Source organism: Mastigoproctus giganteus, chromosome 14, assembly GCF_048544385.1.
Source record: "Mastigoproctus giganteus isolate SK-2022 chromosome 14, ASM4854438v1, whole genome shotgun sequence".
Lineage (NCBI taxonomy): Eukaryota > Metazoa > Arthropoda > Arachnida > Uropygi > Thelyphonidae > Mastigoproctus > Mastigoproctus giganteus.
The window spans coordinates 95,599,943-95,615,855 of record NC_143588.1 but is presented as its reverse complement, the minus strand read 5'-3'; the positions used below and the strand labels follow the sequence as shown (position 1 = coordinate 95,615,855).

General features: G+C 37.8%; 1 protein-coding gene across 1 annotated transcript in view; it reads left to right on the top strand.

The window, feature by feature from the left end:
• The first annotated feature begins 350 nt into the window (after positions 1–350).
• The window catches only part of LOC150075401 (cell adhesion molecule Dscam1-like), a 316,461-nt gene continuing 300,898 nt past the window's right edge, over positions 351–15,913 (top strand). The window contains exons 1-2 of the mRNA XM_090389299.1: positions 351–642; positions 10,369–10,680. Coding sequence (XP_090245425.1) covers positions 579–642; positions 10,369–10,680 — 376 coding nt within the window. The 5' untranslated portion in view covers positions 351–578. The remainder of the gene's footprint in view (positions 643–10,368; positions 10,681–15,913) is intronic.

Genomic DNA, 15,913 nt, shown 5'->3' with positions numbered 1-15,913 from the left:
AGTGACAGACGCTTCATTAAATCTATTGGTGGCACCTTATTAGTTTTAGGAGGTGCGCAACAGCGTAAGTAAGTCCACTCTCTCTCTCTCTCTCTCTCTCTCTCTCTCTCTCTCCTCCGTCTCTGAGTTTCGCTTGCCTGCACATTAAGACGCCGTTGACGTGCGATCGATGGCGCAGGCGCCACATTTCAGACCGAACCTGGCGTCCGCGATACGTGCCGTGTATTCACGGACGTTCTCCCACTCGCTACGGCTGTGAAAACGATAACGGCGGATGCCGTGCGGAGGACGACAGCAGCCGATGTCCAAGTCAAAGAATTCTCTGTCAGCTCTCTTCGAGCGGCGGGCCGTGAATGCGGACAAGTCGTCGCGCGAAGCGGAAGTCGTGTTCGAAACTTTCTCAACTTTCTAGAGAAGCCACTGCCTTCGAAAAGTGTCGCAGGACTTCGGAAACCGCTTTTTCCGCCTCTGATTCTTCTCAACTTCTCTCACGTGGAAAGGCCGTCGGTGTGATGTGATACGCGTTGTGTGCCACGTGCCAGTCCCCGATACCGTAGTGCCCGCAGGAATCTCCTGTCATGCATTGGATAAGTTACGCACTGGTCGCCTGTTGTAACATTCTGTGTGCACGTGCGAAGTCTGGTAAGAATCATCTCTTTCTGCATCCCCTTGTTGTGACGTCATCGCTGTTTACGCAGAATGTGTGCGATACGTTTTTCGTCCGTTTCCCAAAGAACGTAACACAGTAGCGCAACACCCTCATTTAAAAATCTGTTAATTACGTTGACGAAAATATTTGCCTCCTCATCACATCTGATAAAGACTCACGTACACTGTAACCGTTCCTCTTATTCTCGGACACTATTATTTATCACAGTTTTTGCACTGTTGCGAAATTACTGCATTTCTTTCTATTCATTTCTGTTGTTTCAGTATCCTGCAGTGGACGGTCTTTTATTGTTGAATGCTTTGGAGCAAACGAAGTTTTAAATTGTTGCATCATCCATCGATGCAATGTTATTAAGCGAATGGTAATGTACAGAATTTTCTGTTGTCGCAGTATTGTTATTTTCTGAAATACGTAGTTTTCTATTGTTGCAGTATTGTAGAAACGTTGTAATGCACACATTTCTAGTGTTATAGCATTGTTGTTTCTGTAGGAATTTTCTATTGTTGCGGTATTGTAGAGCCAGTATAACGCACGGAATTTTCTATTGTTGTAGCATTGCTGTCTTCTGTATTATTTTCTAGTGTTGTAGCATTGTTATCGTCTGTTGCTGTAATGTTGGGGAATTTTCCCAATAATAGTGCAGCAAAATTTTCTGTTGCCTTCTGAAAAAATTTTCTGTTGCTGTAATGTTGGGGAATTTTCCCAATAATAGTGCAGCAAAATTTTCTGTTGCCTTCTGAAAAAATTTTCCACTGCCCGAGTATTGTTGCCCATTCTGTAGAAATATTCCACTGTCCAAGTTGAATAATGGAATATTATTGAATATTCCATTGTTGTATATTGTTGTCTCTTGCAGAAATATTTCACTTGCAGCATAGTTGTCTTTTGTAGAAAATTTCTATTGTTGAAGTATTGTCGGCATACGTAATCGCAAAATCTTTTGTTGCGTCATTCGTTGATACAATGTTAAGCCAATGGTAATGCACGGAATTTTCTGTTGTCGCAGTATTATTATTTTATGAAATGCGCAGTTTTATATTGTTGCAGTATTGTAGAAACATTGTAATGCACAAAAAGTTTAGTGTTGCATTAGTGTTGTTTTCTGTAGGATATTTCTATTATTGAAGTATTGTAGAGGCATTGTAACGCACGGAATTTTCTATTGTAGTATTGTATCTTCTGTAGCATTTTCTATTGTTGTAACATTGTTGTCGTCTGCAGAATTTTCTGTTGCTGTAATATTGTTGGGGAATTTTCTCAATAATAGTGCAGCAGAATTTTCTGTTGTGTCTTCTGTAAAAATTTTCTGTTGTCCAAGTATTGTTGTATCTTCTGTAAAAATTTTCCAATGTCGAAGTATATTGTTGTCCAATCTGTAGAAATATTCCATTGTTCTATACTATTCTGTCTCCTGCAGAAATTTTTCACTTGCAGCATAGTTATGTCTTTTGTAGAAGTATTGTCGGCATACGCAATCACAAAATCTATTGTTGCATCATCGGTTATTTAAGCTAACGGTAATGCACCGAATTTTCTGTTGTCGCAGTATTATTATTTTATGAAATGCGCAGTTTTATATTGTTGCAGTATTGTAGAAACACTGTAATGCACAAAAATATTAGTGTTGCGGTATCGTCTTCTGTAGGATTTTCTATTATTGAAGCATTGTAGAGATATTGTAACGCACGGAATTTTCTATTGTTGTTGTACTATTGTCTTCTGTAGCATTTTCTGTTGCTGTAATATTGTTTGAGAATATTTTCGATAATATTGCAGCAGAATTTCTGTTGTCTTCTGTAAAAATTTGCCATTGTCGAAGTATTGTTATGTATTCTATAGAAATATTCCATTGTTGTAGTAGTGTTGTTTCTCCTGCAGAAATTTTCCACTGTTGCAGCATAGTTGTGTCTTCTGTAGAAAATTTATAATGCTGAAGTATCGTTGATATTCGTAATCGCGAAATTTTCTGTTGTTGCAGCGTTGTTGAATTTTCGATTTTGATAATATTGCATGATTGTGCATGAGAGAATTTCGTCTACGTTCACACAATTAGTCATTTGTTTAGGTTGGACCTTTAGGAACACTCTATTTATCATTTGAAAGAGGGAGGCAGTGCTTTCCTCATAGTCCTGACCTTGTCCCTTCCGAGTTTCATCTGTTCGTCTTTTTGAAAAAAATCGTAAATACACTGAGTTTTTTCTATTGTTGAAGTATTGTTCTGTCTTCTGTAAAGCTATACCATTGTACAGTATTGTTGCGTCTTCTATAATGCAGGGGGTTCTTCGGTTGTTGCGGTATTGTTGGGGCTTCGGTAACGCGTATTTTCAACTTTGTGTTATTTTCGCGTCTTTTACAATGCGCGGAGTTTTCTGTTGTTGCAATGTGGTGGTATCTTCTGCCAGTGTGCAGTTTCTTTTATAATTAATAATAGATTTTTGTAAATTACTGAAATATCCTTAGTCTATGATAGAATACAAAGTAATCTAGAATTATCGAAATTAGGAATATATACCGGAAGTGCGTGGATTCAATGTCTCTAAAGCATTGCTGTTTCTGAAATAATTTTTGGACCACTGTTGTCCGCAATTTTTTGTAGCCTGATTCCTACCTGCGCGCCATTCCGCTTTCGCTATTAATGCATCGATAGGTCCCCGTACATGCTTTTTCCATTAGCGTTTTCGGGCCGGTGTTACGACATTACAACCAGTCAGCACTCTGCTCAAAGCCATCACATTCAAACAGCATTAGCGGGGTACTTATAATTAGTCCATTTCTACTTCCATTTTCAAGTCATTGCTCGAAATAAATTCTCTTCATCTGTTTCTGATTACATATCTCAAAGGTTCGGTTTTTGCAACTTTCTTTTCACTCTTTCGTTATTCTGTAATTCAATTTCTTTAGCTCTCTGTCGCACACATTTCTAATAATAATTAATAATTATTATTATTAATATATAGTGAAGAAATAACGTATTTAGTGAGGCAAGACAATATTAGGTTATAATTAGAAAGATAAAATTAATAATGGTGATAAGTATATAAATATCCGTCTTCTAATGTATCCCTTTAGTTTTGGGAACAAGTAAAAGTCGCTAAAATTAAAATAGGGAAGTCAGCTAACTCAGCTCCGAGTAAAAAAGTCACCAGGAAGTCCTGCGAAGGGAATTGAACCCAGCCACTTCAAAAAGGTGCAGAAAGAGATAGCTACTAGAAAATTTCTTTCCAGGGATGGTACATGGCGAATGTTAATGAATAATTTCGATCTAGGCGGAAGATGAAATTTTAAACGAAGTAATTAAGCATAATTGTCCTTAAATTCCTAATTGTACACGTCGACTCTCGATGTCTGACTTCAAAGGACACAATTAATTTATTATACGACGTAAGGCAGTTAATTTACAACTAAGTACATCGCTTCCAGGTAGCTGTTTGCTTTTTAGAAGTCAGTGTAAGTTTGCGTTTGGAAAAGTACATTACGATCAACTTTAATCAGAGCAATTCAAAGAGAAATCTGCTTAAAAGACCACCATAACTGGTTGAACTTTTCCAGATTAGCGATATACGGATGTCATAATAATTAATTTACACCCTAATTATCACAATTAGTAGAACAAATTAATTAGTTTGCTTTACGTAAGATGGGAATGTTGGATTCGGTCTCTAACATAAACAGATTAACGACTTGGGACGAATTTATCTTTACAGGCGCACACACATTCACAATTACACTAATTTCATTTGCCCAGTTGATAATGTTTGGTGGCTCACGAAAGACAGTATAGAAAGTTGATAGAAGCACAACCGCGGCACAAATTAAGATAACAGAAAGGACATCACGGTGGTACGCTTCGAGATTGTGTTTGTTAAGGATTGCACTACAACGAACGTTAAGAAATAGCTTAGGAAAATGCGAATATGATGGGAAATTCTGATAGACGAATGGATTCTGTAATTATAAGCATTTCGCTGGTATTTCTCCCTGTAAACTGAATGAATAGTTCTTGTGTTTGACTTTCTAAAGAAGGCCATCTTTCTTTCAAAGTTCTTTGAGGTTAGATCTTTGGGAACTCTCTGTTTAGCGTTTGAGGGGGTGGGGAATAGTGAACAGTCGAGAAATACTGCTCTAACATGCCTTCATTAACTGTCGTTTCATTGTTTTGTGATTAAATGTGTTTTGCAGAATCAGACGCAACGGTTACCTTACTTTACAAACAGTCCCCTCAATTTTAATCTGATATTCTCTTACAAAAGCTTTCTGGGTATCCCAACGTCAAATAGTTTGGATAAGATGAATCAGGTGGTATTTTAATAAATTCTTTGGTTGGCAGGAAGATTGATAAAAGCTATGTGAGTGTGTTGCAGATTGTTTCCAATTGTTCAAGTTACATTTTCTGTTTCGTGTAGCTAACAATAAGGCCCCCTTTTGTTATAATGCTTTACCAGCATGCATATTTGTTGACATAAGCTACTTCAAAAAAGCTAAATATGTGCAACGAAAACCAACTTATTGATATTTCGCATTTAGAAATCCGCACTGGTGTCTCTTTTGCGATTCTTTCTTTCTTTTGTGCGGTTCTTAATATATTATTTTCTTTTTATTCTTTAGCACTTAAGCGAAGTTTTTCCAAAAGATTTGGTTTCTTTGTTTGTGAGAGAAAATATGTCACCTCCAAATATCTGTGAATAGCTCCATCTATAGGAAGTGTGCCGAATTGATCGAAAAAAAAGGAAAAATATTAGCGAAAAGCAGTTCCGTGAAAACTACGAAACAACAACAACAAAAAAAACAAAAAAAAAAAAAACTTTTTGCACTAGAACCTATGAAAAGGAACCCGGATAATGTAAGCGGGCGAACAAAAATGTGCTAACTGCTGCCAAGTGAATGAGAAAAAAAGAAATGCTAATCAAATTGCGTTAGTTTCTGTCTGAAAGAGTTTGGTGGTCTTTTACTGCGCAGAATCCGCTTTGCTGTTTTAATGGAGGATGGTCGTCACCACTTAGACGAAGGGGGAGCCAAAATATTTCTAAATGCTCACATATTAACAGATATGAATGTGAAGATTAGTTAAAAGCATCTAATTTTTTGTATACTGAGTGTAGATGTTTAATTTAAACACAAATATTAAGTAGAAACACGTAATAGCGCAGATCCAAAAGGACAAAAAAATAGCCGCGTATTAAAACAAACATTCCCGAATGAATTATAAAGAGTCCCATCCGAAATTCAATTTTTTCCCTTCTTTCCTTCTTTGTTCATTGCCTTCCGATCTGCTTTTAAGGACGTACTGTACACGCGTTCCCTAATTTCAATGTTAATTACGGTATGATTATCAGTACCGTTTCCCCCCCGTTTGGAGGTTGATAGAAAAGAAAAAAAAAGTTCTCATAACGCGTTTCATTTCTTCGCCTGTTTCCACCTAAGGAATAAGTAAGATTTCTAATTATCCCGGAATTTTAATCTTTCCGTGAATGTTAACAACAACAACAAAAAAAAAGAGCCCACCTTAGTTACTGTTCGCAATTCTTTTCTACAATGTCCGTATGTACACATTTCACTCAAATTACTCCTTTGTAGGCCACGAAATACCATCTTAGAAAACGCATTAAAAGATGATGATAGAAGTAAATGTTTGAATTGAGTCCTGTTGTGTAATTTCGAATCGTGATTGTACTTTTAATTATAATTCTTACGCTGTTCCAGTGTCATTTAGGATATTTTTAGTTATTAAAGATGACCTCTTCAGAGGTTATCTTTGTCCTTATCAAGGGATGTTGTTGGCTACGACCTGCTAAGCAATGCTGATTAAAGATTGGACGTCTTGTGTGTATTTCTTCAACAAAGAGCAAATAATTTTTAAAGTTTCTTCAGAGTAATCCAATTTGCCCAAAGATATATGAAAATCATAAGATGCAAGATCGGGCTCTGTGGATGTGGGTAGGGCTCAAAAGACAACAAGCGGCAATCATTGTCCAAACTGATGCAGAAGTCTTTCTGAATTAGTTCACGGTCACATTAAACTGCATCAGTAGCGCTGTTCCGACTGGTCGATCAAGCTGGTGTTCATCTATTACTCATCAGTGACTAGCTTTGAACGGTTCAGGCTTTTTGGATCATAAATTACCGCTATTTATATTATTCGCGCATTCTAGCGTAAATTTTGCTTCGTTTAACTACGCCAATATTGCCAACTTTATATCGCACATACTACAAATTCATGTTAAGACATGCCATAATAGGCATATGTCATAATTGGATACCTATGCCCTTGAAAAATGAAAACTAACCTTATTTATTAACTCACTTTCTTAGTAACAGGGCGTTTCGCGTTGGTGTCTTTGTGTATTCATTTTTTACACCCTTCCTCAGTTTAATGCGAATTTACGAGTGCCTCTAACTTTTTATAGTGCAGTGTATTTTTTATGGGTAAAGAGAACAGCTCCATATCTCGGTCGTCAGTTACCCATGGGAAATATGCGATCGCATGGCTATTAAAAAAAAAAAACAACTAAAGAACAGATGAGAAAAGTAAGACAAAAAAACAGCTAATGAAGGACTTAGAGGCTCTAATGTTGGCTTAAAATAAAGCTTCTTAACTTATTCGCCTAAACAGTCGCTAAAATAACACAAATTTCGTCTGTGTAATCAATGAATTAAGAGAGATACGCCATTTTGGTTTTTCAAATATTTAATGTAAAAAACTGCAAATCACGTGCTTCATTGTTGAAATTGGCATGGCTTATGGTTAATCACAGACCGCGAGAAACGAATACGTGTTGGTGTGAAGTTGTTCGGTAATCTAGTAGCACGAAGCATGAATTGATATACTAACCTAACAAAAGTTGTGGAACACCTTTAGTTACGTTGCAAAATCACATATTTATAATAAAATCATCAGCATTTGAGATTTTTTAGTATAGAATAACTATTAAAAATAAATATTTTCCGAGATATCTTTTACAATTCTTTTTGCCTCCTCCTGTCAGCACTTTTAAGAAAGCAGCATGTGTTTTAAAGTGTAGAAAATTGTATTTTCGTTAGTGATGAAGTATTTTACTTCGAAGATCACGAACATTCACATTTGTGTTCGTAATGGTCACGAAAAAAAAAAAAAAAAACACAAACGGAATTTCTGAATGTGGAATTAAGATCTAGGACAAAGTTAATGCTGCAGAAACTATCGATTTTTCAGTGTGTCCCCCTTTTTGTCATCAGTTCCTATTTTCCCAGGATGCGCACCATCCATCATTACTAGCTTCTTTCGTCATTTTGCCTCGGAAAATAACGATATCTTGTGCCACTGTCGCGAGCTGTGATTGCACCTTTCATCCGAACTAACTCCAGTTCAAACTCTATCTAGTATGTACACAAGAATTGCCGACAGCTGGCTGACGGAAAGAGCGGTATGGAACGCAAGGGAGGGAGGGATGCAGAATTTCGATCCGCACATATTGATGAAAATTTCCATTGTTTGCCGGAGCCAATTGCAGCGAATTATATGATGACATTTGACACCCAGGCGCGAGCAAACAAATAGCACCGACATTAAAAGAGGTACTTTAGCAAATTTTACCCGTCACTCCCGAACTGTGACATATAAAGTGATGACCCGAGGGTGATATTCAAGGTGACAGCTGACGTCTGCTCTTGATAAAGCGACCGGCACACTTTTAACGGATGATGCGTCATGTAGAGCCGGACGAAGATCATCTGCGAAACAAGTCGCCTTCGATTCGATAAACTATTAGTATTCATGTTTCCAGCGAGCGCGTGCTTACCTCAACGTAACATAAGTATGAAGTTAATTAATCTTATTGTAAGTTCATACAAGAGCAAGCGACATCTACCGGAGTCTTCTAGTATTAATCGGACATGGACATTTGACGTTTTAACGCCGCCGGTGAATTCTAAGTCTTCTTAATGACAGCAGCTTTTTTTTTTTTCTTCTTAGATGTCCTCCTTACTACATTCTCATACGGCGATCATTTCAAAAGAAGGCATTGTGGGGAGGGGTACCTGTGAGGCCCTTTCGCATCGCATCCCTCCACTCGCTACTATTTTAACGCTTTGGCGTTGAACAGCAGATGGCTTGGTTTGCATTCTCCTCGGTTTTTTGTGAGTGCTCGAGACAGTGAAACTCTCGTTCTTTCTTTGTATGGAAGTGGAAAGAACCGAATGAGTTCTCGTAAAGGGAGGTAGCAACAGCTGTCTCTTTTCCTTTGTGGCTCCCACGAAAAATGGAACCTCATTGCGAATTCTTTCGTCAACAAACCGCGTGCTGTTATGAAGCGTGAAACAGGCTTTTACTTAAAAACAAATCACCCACTCACCCCTAGGCTACTTTCTGTAAGGAAAATAGAGAATTTTTTTTTTTTTAATACAGACAAATTAGGAATCTGGAGATTATCTTTCTGTGGATGCAGTGGAATTAAATTAAAACTCTGCATTAGGCCGAGGTGAAAATCTCTCACGAGAGAGAGAGAGAGAGAGACTTATTCCTATTTAACACAAGAATTCACTCTCCAAATTTAACGCATGCGTGTTTAGATTCGGTCATTTCAAACTGCGATGTAAGGCTAAAACACGCTTTTGTACTAACGCGTATAACAGATGACTGAACACAACAATGTTGCCACCTCATTTGTGGCTTGTGTCTTTACATATGGATGGAATAAATACATGTTTCAGAATTTTGTAATAGCCCTCTCTTAACTTCCCTAACTTTTATCTGGGTTTACTCTTGTTGCTTCTAATGAGTCTGTTCAATAATCGGAAAATACCACCAATTGGCTGCCCCCTTCTGGTCAGTGATTGCAAATTAAGGACGGCTTTACGAAGTTTGAAAACAAAATTTAAGGACTGGCGTTACAAATGACACTATTCTATCGATAATCCCTCAAAGGTGGACTTGGCGCATCATAGCCGTAGTTGCTTATGTGTCAAAAAAAAAAACTAAAAATCACTCAATTACCACTCCTCGTAAGGCCCGAGATTTTTTTTTTTTAAGTTTATGCGCTTCCAGAAAGCAGAAATGTGAAATAAACACCAACAATGATAAAGTTCGAAAACTGAATTTACCGGCGTCTTTACTTTTTGTCTTTTGGAGCTTTGTTTTTGTCGTCTGAACAAAATACATTGCTTCATTTTACACAGATAACTCCATTTTTCTTCATAGACGTATTTAACATAAAAAATATTTTTATTTCCTTTCGAGGTTCGCATCTTTTCATTATAAGCAAAGAACTACCAAACCACCTCCAGCGAGACGTCATTAGTCTCACTCCCAGTTCGGCATGTGTGTGTTAATTGTGTCTGACATAGCGACACTTCATATAATACGGCGATAAACCTTTAACGAAAGATGACAGCACTCCAAAACAACATCACGATTCACGGAGTAAACAGGAAAATACAAATAATGTAGTCTTATTATAACAGCGTGTGAAATGATCTGCCTTGTTTACTATTTTAATTTATTCTTTCTTTTAGCAGAAATTGGGTCACAGTGACCATATTCAGACTTTAATGTGGACTTGAAGTTTGTACCATGCAGTTAGGCTTAGCATATTTTCATTAGGCTTAACATAATATTTGTTCCATAGAGTTAGGCTTAACGTGATATTAGTTTCATAAAATTAGGCTTAGCTTAATTAAATGTCTTAATTGTGGCCAATATTGATAAAATATTCTTCTTCGTATAGGCGTACAGGAACGAAGAGCGCCTGTATTTCTTCAGGAGCCACCATCCAGAGTAGAGTTCATGAACACTACGGGAACCGTAATTTCGTGCTCTGCGTACGGAAACCCACCTCCAACGATTACCTGGGAGACAGCTGATGGCCATCCGGTGCCTGACATTACTGGTCTGCGATATGTGAGACTGGACGGGTCCTTGGTGTTCCAGCCCTTCCATGCGGATCAATATCGACAGGACGTCCATGCCATGACCTACACCTGTGTGGCGTCAAGTACAATTGGGAATATTGCCAGTAGGAATGTACATGCAAGAGGAGGTAAGATTTTTTAAGATGTTGCTGTTAGAAAGGTTTGCTTTAAATATAACTTGATGTACACTGTTCCTCATTGGAATGGTGCCACCTAGGAAGAATGGACGGAGTTATCTGCACTTTGCAGGTAAATCCGCCCACATGCATACCTGTGCCGTATATGGACGTAAACCATAAAACGTGTGACATATATGGAAGTAAATGACTTGCTATCGACAGTAATGTACACAGAAAGTATCCATCTAGATTTCCAGCGTGTACTCCTTTCGGTGGAGCAGTTGCAATCATGAGCAGTGTATATATAACGATCTAAAGTCCATATTTTGTATCTAAGGTCCAATGTTCCCCTCCCGTTTGTAATCAAAATAATCGGTATTGAATCAGTATAGGCAGATTACGCTGGAGAAATGAGAATTTTTCAATGACCCATTATCAAAATCTTCTAAGAAAGGTGCCGAATTTAATGATTTCGTAAACAATAGAAAATCATTCTAAAATTAATGAAGTAATCCATTTACTTTTTAAATAGCAGCACTTACTGGAACCCACCCCTCCCCATATTAAGCAGTCTATTGAAACCTCCATAATACCCGCACGAGAGTTCTGCTGGTCCTCTGTTTCTAGTAACACACCTGCATTCTCGGTCATTAGCGGTTAACCTCAGTGTTCCATTATATATAATGGAGAAGGAAGTTCTGTTTGCGGGACTCCGTCACTTAAAACGCTCTTCGGCTAATGTGTCGCTGTTTATAAATATTCATGATTCACATTAACAGTGACTGCTTCTAGGCGAAATCTCAAGTTTTTGAAAATTCATCCATCTCTACAATCATCGGAGTAGAATCTAATTTCGAAATACATACATCAAAAAGATAATTTTGAAGAAGACGCCGTAACGGCACAGATTTGTCGTCTGCTTCGAAATGTGCAAAATCAGTCGTTCAAAATTAGCGTACCCATTCTCGTGGCAAACTCTTAATGCAAACCCATCTGTGTTAGGATTTGAGTGACTGCGTGCGTTTAAAATTAATTAACTTCCCCAATCTCCTTAACGGTTTGTGACACGCGTTTAGTATTCGGCCACTGTATTTATCGGCGAGCGGTCTTTAAAATTATCGTTAAAGTCAAAGCGACGTTCGGTCCCAGTTAGAGGGAACAGATGTTGGAGAAGTTTGCGCGTCAAATCCAAATCTATTTATTCAGAAAAATGCGAAAGAATATCTGAATTGGACTTGTGTCAGTTGGTGCGTGTAACGCTAATCTATTTGTACGTCATTTCACATAAATGAACATGCCAGACGAAAAGTTTATGCGATGAACACCGAAAATCCCCGAGAACCTAGTGAAGTTACTGGTGTTGGCATCAGACGAAAGGTGAACGCGACTTAATGAAGTTCGGAACTGAATCGGAGAATTGTGTCATCTGTAGAAAATGAGAATAGAAAAACAACGCTGAATTGAGTTTGCGTAATTCGATATGAAATATTCGCGCTGAAAATTTTCTTTGTGACGCAACAATCAACTTTGTTCGTCTGCGTTTAACAAATAGAGGAATATGCACAAGGGAACGCCGTTCGCTGAATCACATTTATTTCATATTAGTAACAATAGTGATGCTCGGAATCATCGCGTGACTTCAGATATATATTTTCTCAAAAAATAAAAAAAATAAATAAAAGGAAAAACGAAAACACAAATGATATCAATGGAAACCGCTCATTCTACTGTACTACCACATCTCACATGAAAGCCTGGAATATAATGAGTTTTCCCCCACGTTGCTTTTGTGTTTTTTTTATAAAGCCCATTCTTCCACATTCGCTTTTTGGTCGTGGAATGCAAAGAATACGCTGGTGCTCAAAAGTTATGATGCGAGTTAGTTTTTTTAGGCGCGTTAGCATATATGCGTAAAGCGCCTATTGTCTTCACCATGCCCGTCTGTCCGTTAGCATGTAATAACTCGATTTCTAGCTGATGGGTTTTTCATAAAATTTTGCATTTGGCTAGGGGATGGATTTATCTTAAAATTTTGTATTTGGCTCCCTTAGACGTATTCCCAAATTTCATTAAAATTGCACTAATAGAAATTCGGAAATTATTATTTCCTTTTTTTTTTTTTTCGTACATATCACATAGGCTATCCACATATACCATATATTATAGCGGAAGCATTGGAGATTATGACTCTTGCCGTGTACTGATTGAAGAAATGAACGAGCAGTAGGCGGATGCACAGAAACGAAATGTTCTCGATTTGTGCATAAAAGTGGTTGCTTTTTTTTTTTTTTTTTTTTTTATAAATCACGAATTATTAATATTTGCTAACCTGAAATGTATCGCACTGCGTATATTAAAATTCTTGCTCCTAGTTACATATTATTTGTATTAAAAATTCTCGAATTTATATCGTTATAATTTAGAATACTACTCTTGTATGCCTACAACAGCCTAAAAATAAAAATCAAGCCTTTTCAACAAAGAATCAATGAGGAAAGTATTTTGTTTCGGGCCAAGCTTCTCGCTTTTGCAATAGATTTACGAGTCATTGACAACTTAGTAGCAACGCCTATCTCCCGAGAAAATACAACGAATCAACAACAATTCATCACTAACCTTTCCCGGGCTCCAACAAATGGATGGGATGTTAGTAATGCCCCACCACCCACTGCATTTCATAAATCTTCACAAGATGGACTGCCATAGATACGCCCCTAGTCGCCAATAGAGAAATCAGATAGTCGAAAAGCCGCGAGACAATTCAGGCAATCTTAGCGTATGAATACATCCACGAGCTGAGATTTTATTAAGCTAATGTTAATGGTTTCGAAGTACACTGACCTCCCAAAATATTTGGACACCCTTCTTGTTAAGTAGCTGTATTGCGTGGGAGTATAGTTTACTTATTGAAAATTGATGTGGTTTGCAATTGGGATTCAGGATTACTTATATAGAGAGTGCAACGTCAAGGATAATTTATTATCTATTTATTTATGGCTGGTGGGAGATCAAACTCAGACCTTTCCAAAGAGGTAACAAGGAGATATGGTAAAAACAGTTTGAGAGAAGAGTAAACATTTCTTCCACAGTAAAGCAAATAAACCGCCGGGTCCACTAGAAAAGTCGTGCATCTGAAATGAACTTTATATTAACTTCAAGAATTTGTTGTTGTTTGCCGATGTCAAAATGAAGTAGTCATAATTGAGAGTGAGGAAGGGAGACTGATGAGGACCTCTGGATTTTTGAGAAGTTTTAACAAAGGTTTCTGTAGATGTAGTTTGAATTTTCCTCCAGAGCATTCCTAAAGATGTCCTATCGTTGTATTTGCTAGTATTAAATTTATTGGAATTACATTGAATGAAATTTTTCATTTGCTTTTTAGTTTCAAAAAATTTCAAATGAGATGGACTTGTATTTTTGGAGAGGGACTTGTACATTTTTTTTTGTGTCTATTGGAAGTTGAGTTTTCTGTGATAGTTTCTTCAACAATGACTTAAATTAAAGAAAAAAAATCAATTATTTCTCCAAAACTTGAATTCATGCAGGAAGACGTCTGAATACGCCGAAGCAGTCACCTGGGTAATCAATAACTTCCACTCTCCCAATCCAAATCATGAGATAGATTGATAGCATTCCTCTAATAATAAGTCTCTCGAAAACTATTAGGAATTCTAATAGGATGTAATACACACGACGATTTCTCGAATTAAACTTGTCCAGAACTCTCTGAACTGGATGCTAAGTCACTTGTTCTGCGTCATTACACAGGAACAGCCATCTGTTAAACTCCGAGTTCATTCCAGATGATTTAGCTGTCTTTACCACTGAGAAATGACTGAACCAATATTCGGGTGCCTTTGTCTAATGCCTAAGATATTATCGGTAAGTGTAACCAAATCGTTACTGTGGACATTGTTAGCTGTCTGTATAATTCACGCTGGAAACCTTAGTTGGCCGTGCCTAACATCTACGGATTACCATCATTTTCTGCGTTAAATCTACCGAGAACTTTATCGTATATTATACTAGGTCAAATATCTCCCAAGACGAACTTAGTTTTGCCAGAAGACCCCTTCTGATTATGAAGAATTTATCGTTGGCGATAATATATAATGCCTTACGATGGATTTATTTTACGAACCAAAAGAGGTGTGATCATACTGTCAGTAATAAAATCGTATAATTAATACCAGAAAGAATTAAGTAACTGAAATTTTGTTTTTGTCATTGTACTTGGGAAAAGTGTCAATTATGTATCATTAGGTGCCAGCATATTACAAAAGATGCGATTTTCGCCTTCGTGGGCAGCACAGTTGGTAGGATCACCGTCCTCCCCACACCGGGTGGAAAAGACCTGAGTTCAAGTCCCGTCGATGACTGGAGGAATTTTTATGGGTCTTTTTCACAATGTGACTGAGTTAGTCGGTCTCTTTTACAGGTATAAAACGCTGTTTGGAAGTAATGGAAACATCATGGTGCTGTTACTGCAGAGAAACATTCCAACAGACCTTAGAAATTGAAGGGTGATCGGTGGGCCCTCAGAAGAGGTATATAGATCTCGTCAGTCATCGTCGAATATTATCAACCAGGGGTTCAGGGAGGTCGCAAGAACTGATGTTAGTGCAAGTACGATATGTAGGGAGCAGTATGGTGTAGGATTTTACGGAAGACCAGAATTCCAGTAACCAATTACCACATCCTATTGTAAGTGGCCAATGGTTCTACTATTCTTCCCTAAGATTTCATACACTGCTCGACAAAATTAACACAGAACAAAATGTTTTTCATGAATATTTCATTACGAACAGTGAGTGTCACCAAAGGCGAATATTTGTTATAATAGACATCCTGGCATGCAAATCCGAATATCTAATAGAAATTGATCTACCACCTTACAGAGCCACACATTACGCAAATTATTCATGCCTATAAAAACACGGGCTGCGACCACATCACTTCATTCCCTCTTTTTGACTTGCCCAGTGGGACAGCCGCATCTCCAGTACTCAGGATCATCTAAACGACGATGGCTTGCCATCGTCGTTTAGATTATTTTTTGAGATGGAGGACTGCTGGAAGTCGCACGCGAAGGTAGTACGTTTTCACGCACATTTGTGACGGACAGTGGTCTAGGCACCATTGAAGCAGTTTCAGGAGACAGGAACCATTAGAAAAGACCTAGCCAAGGTCGCCGGAGGGCTACATAAACCAGAACGGACTATTGCTATCTGGCCCTAACAGC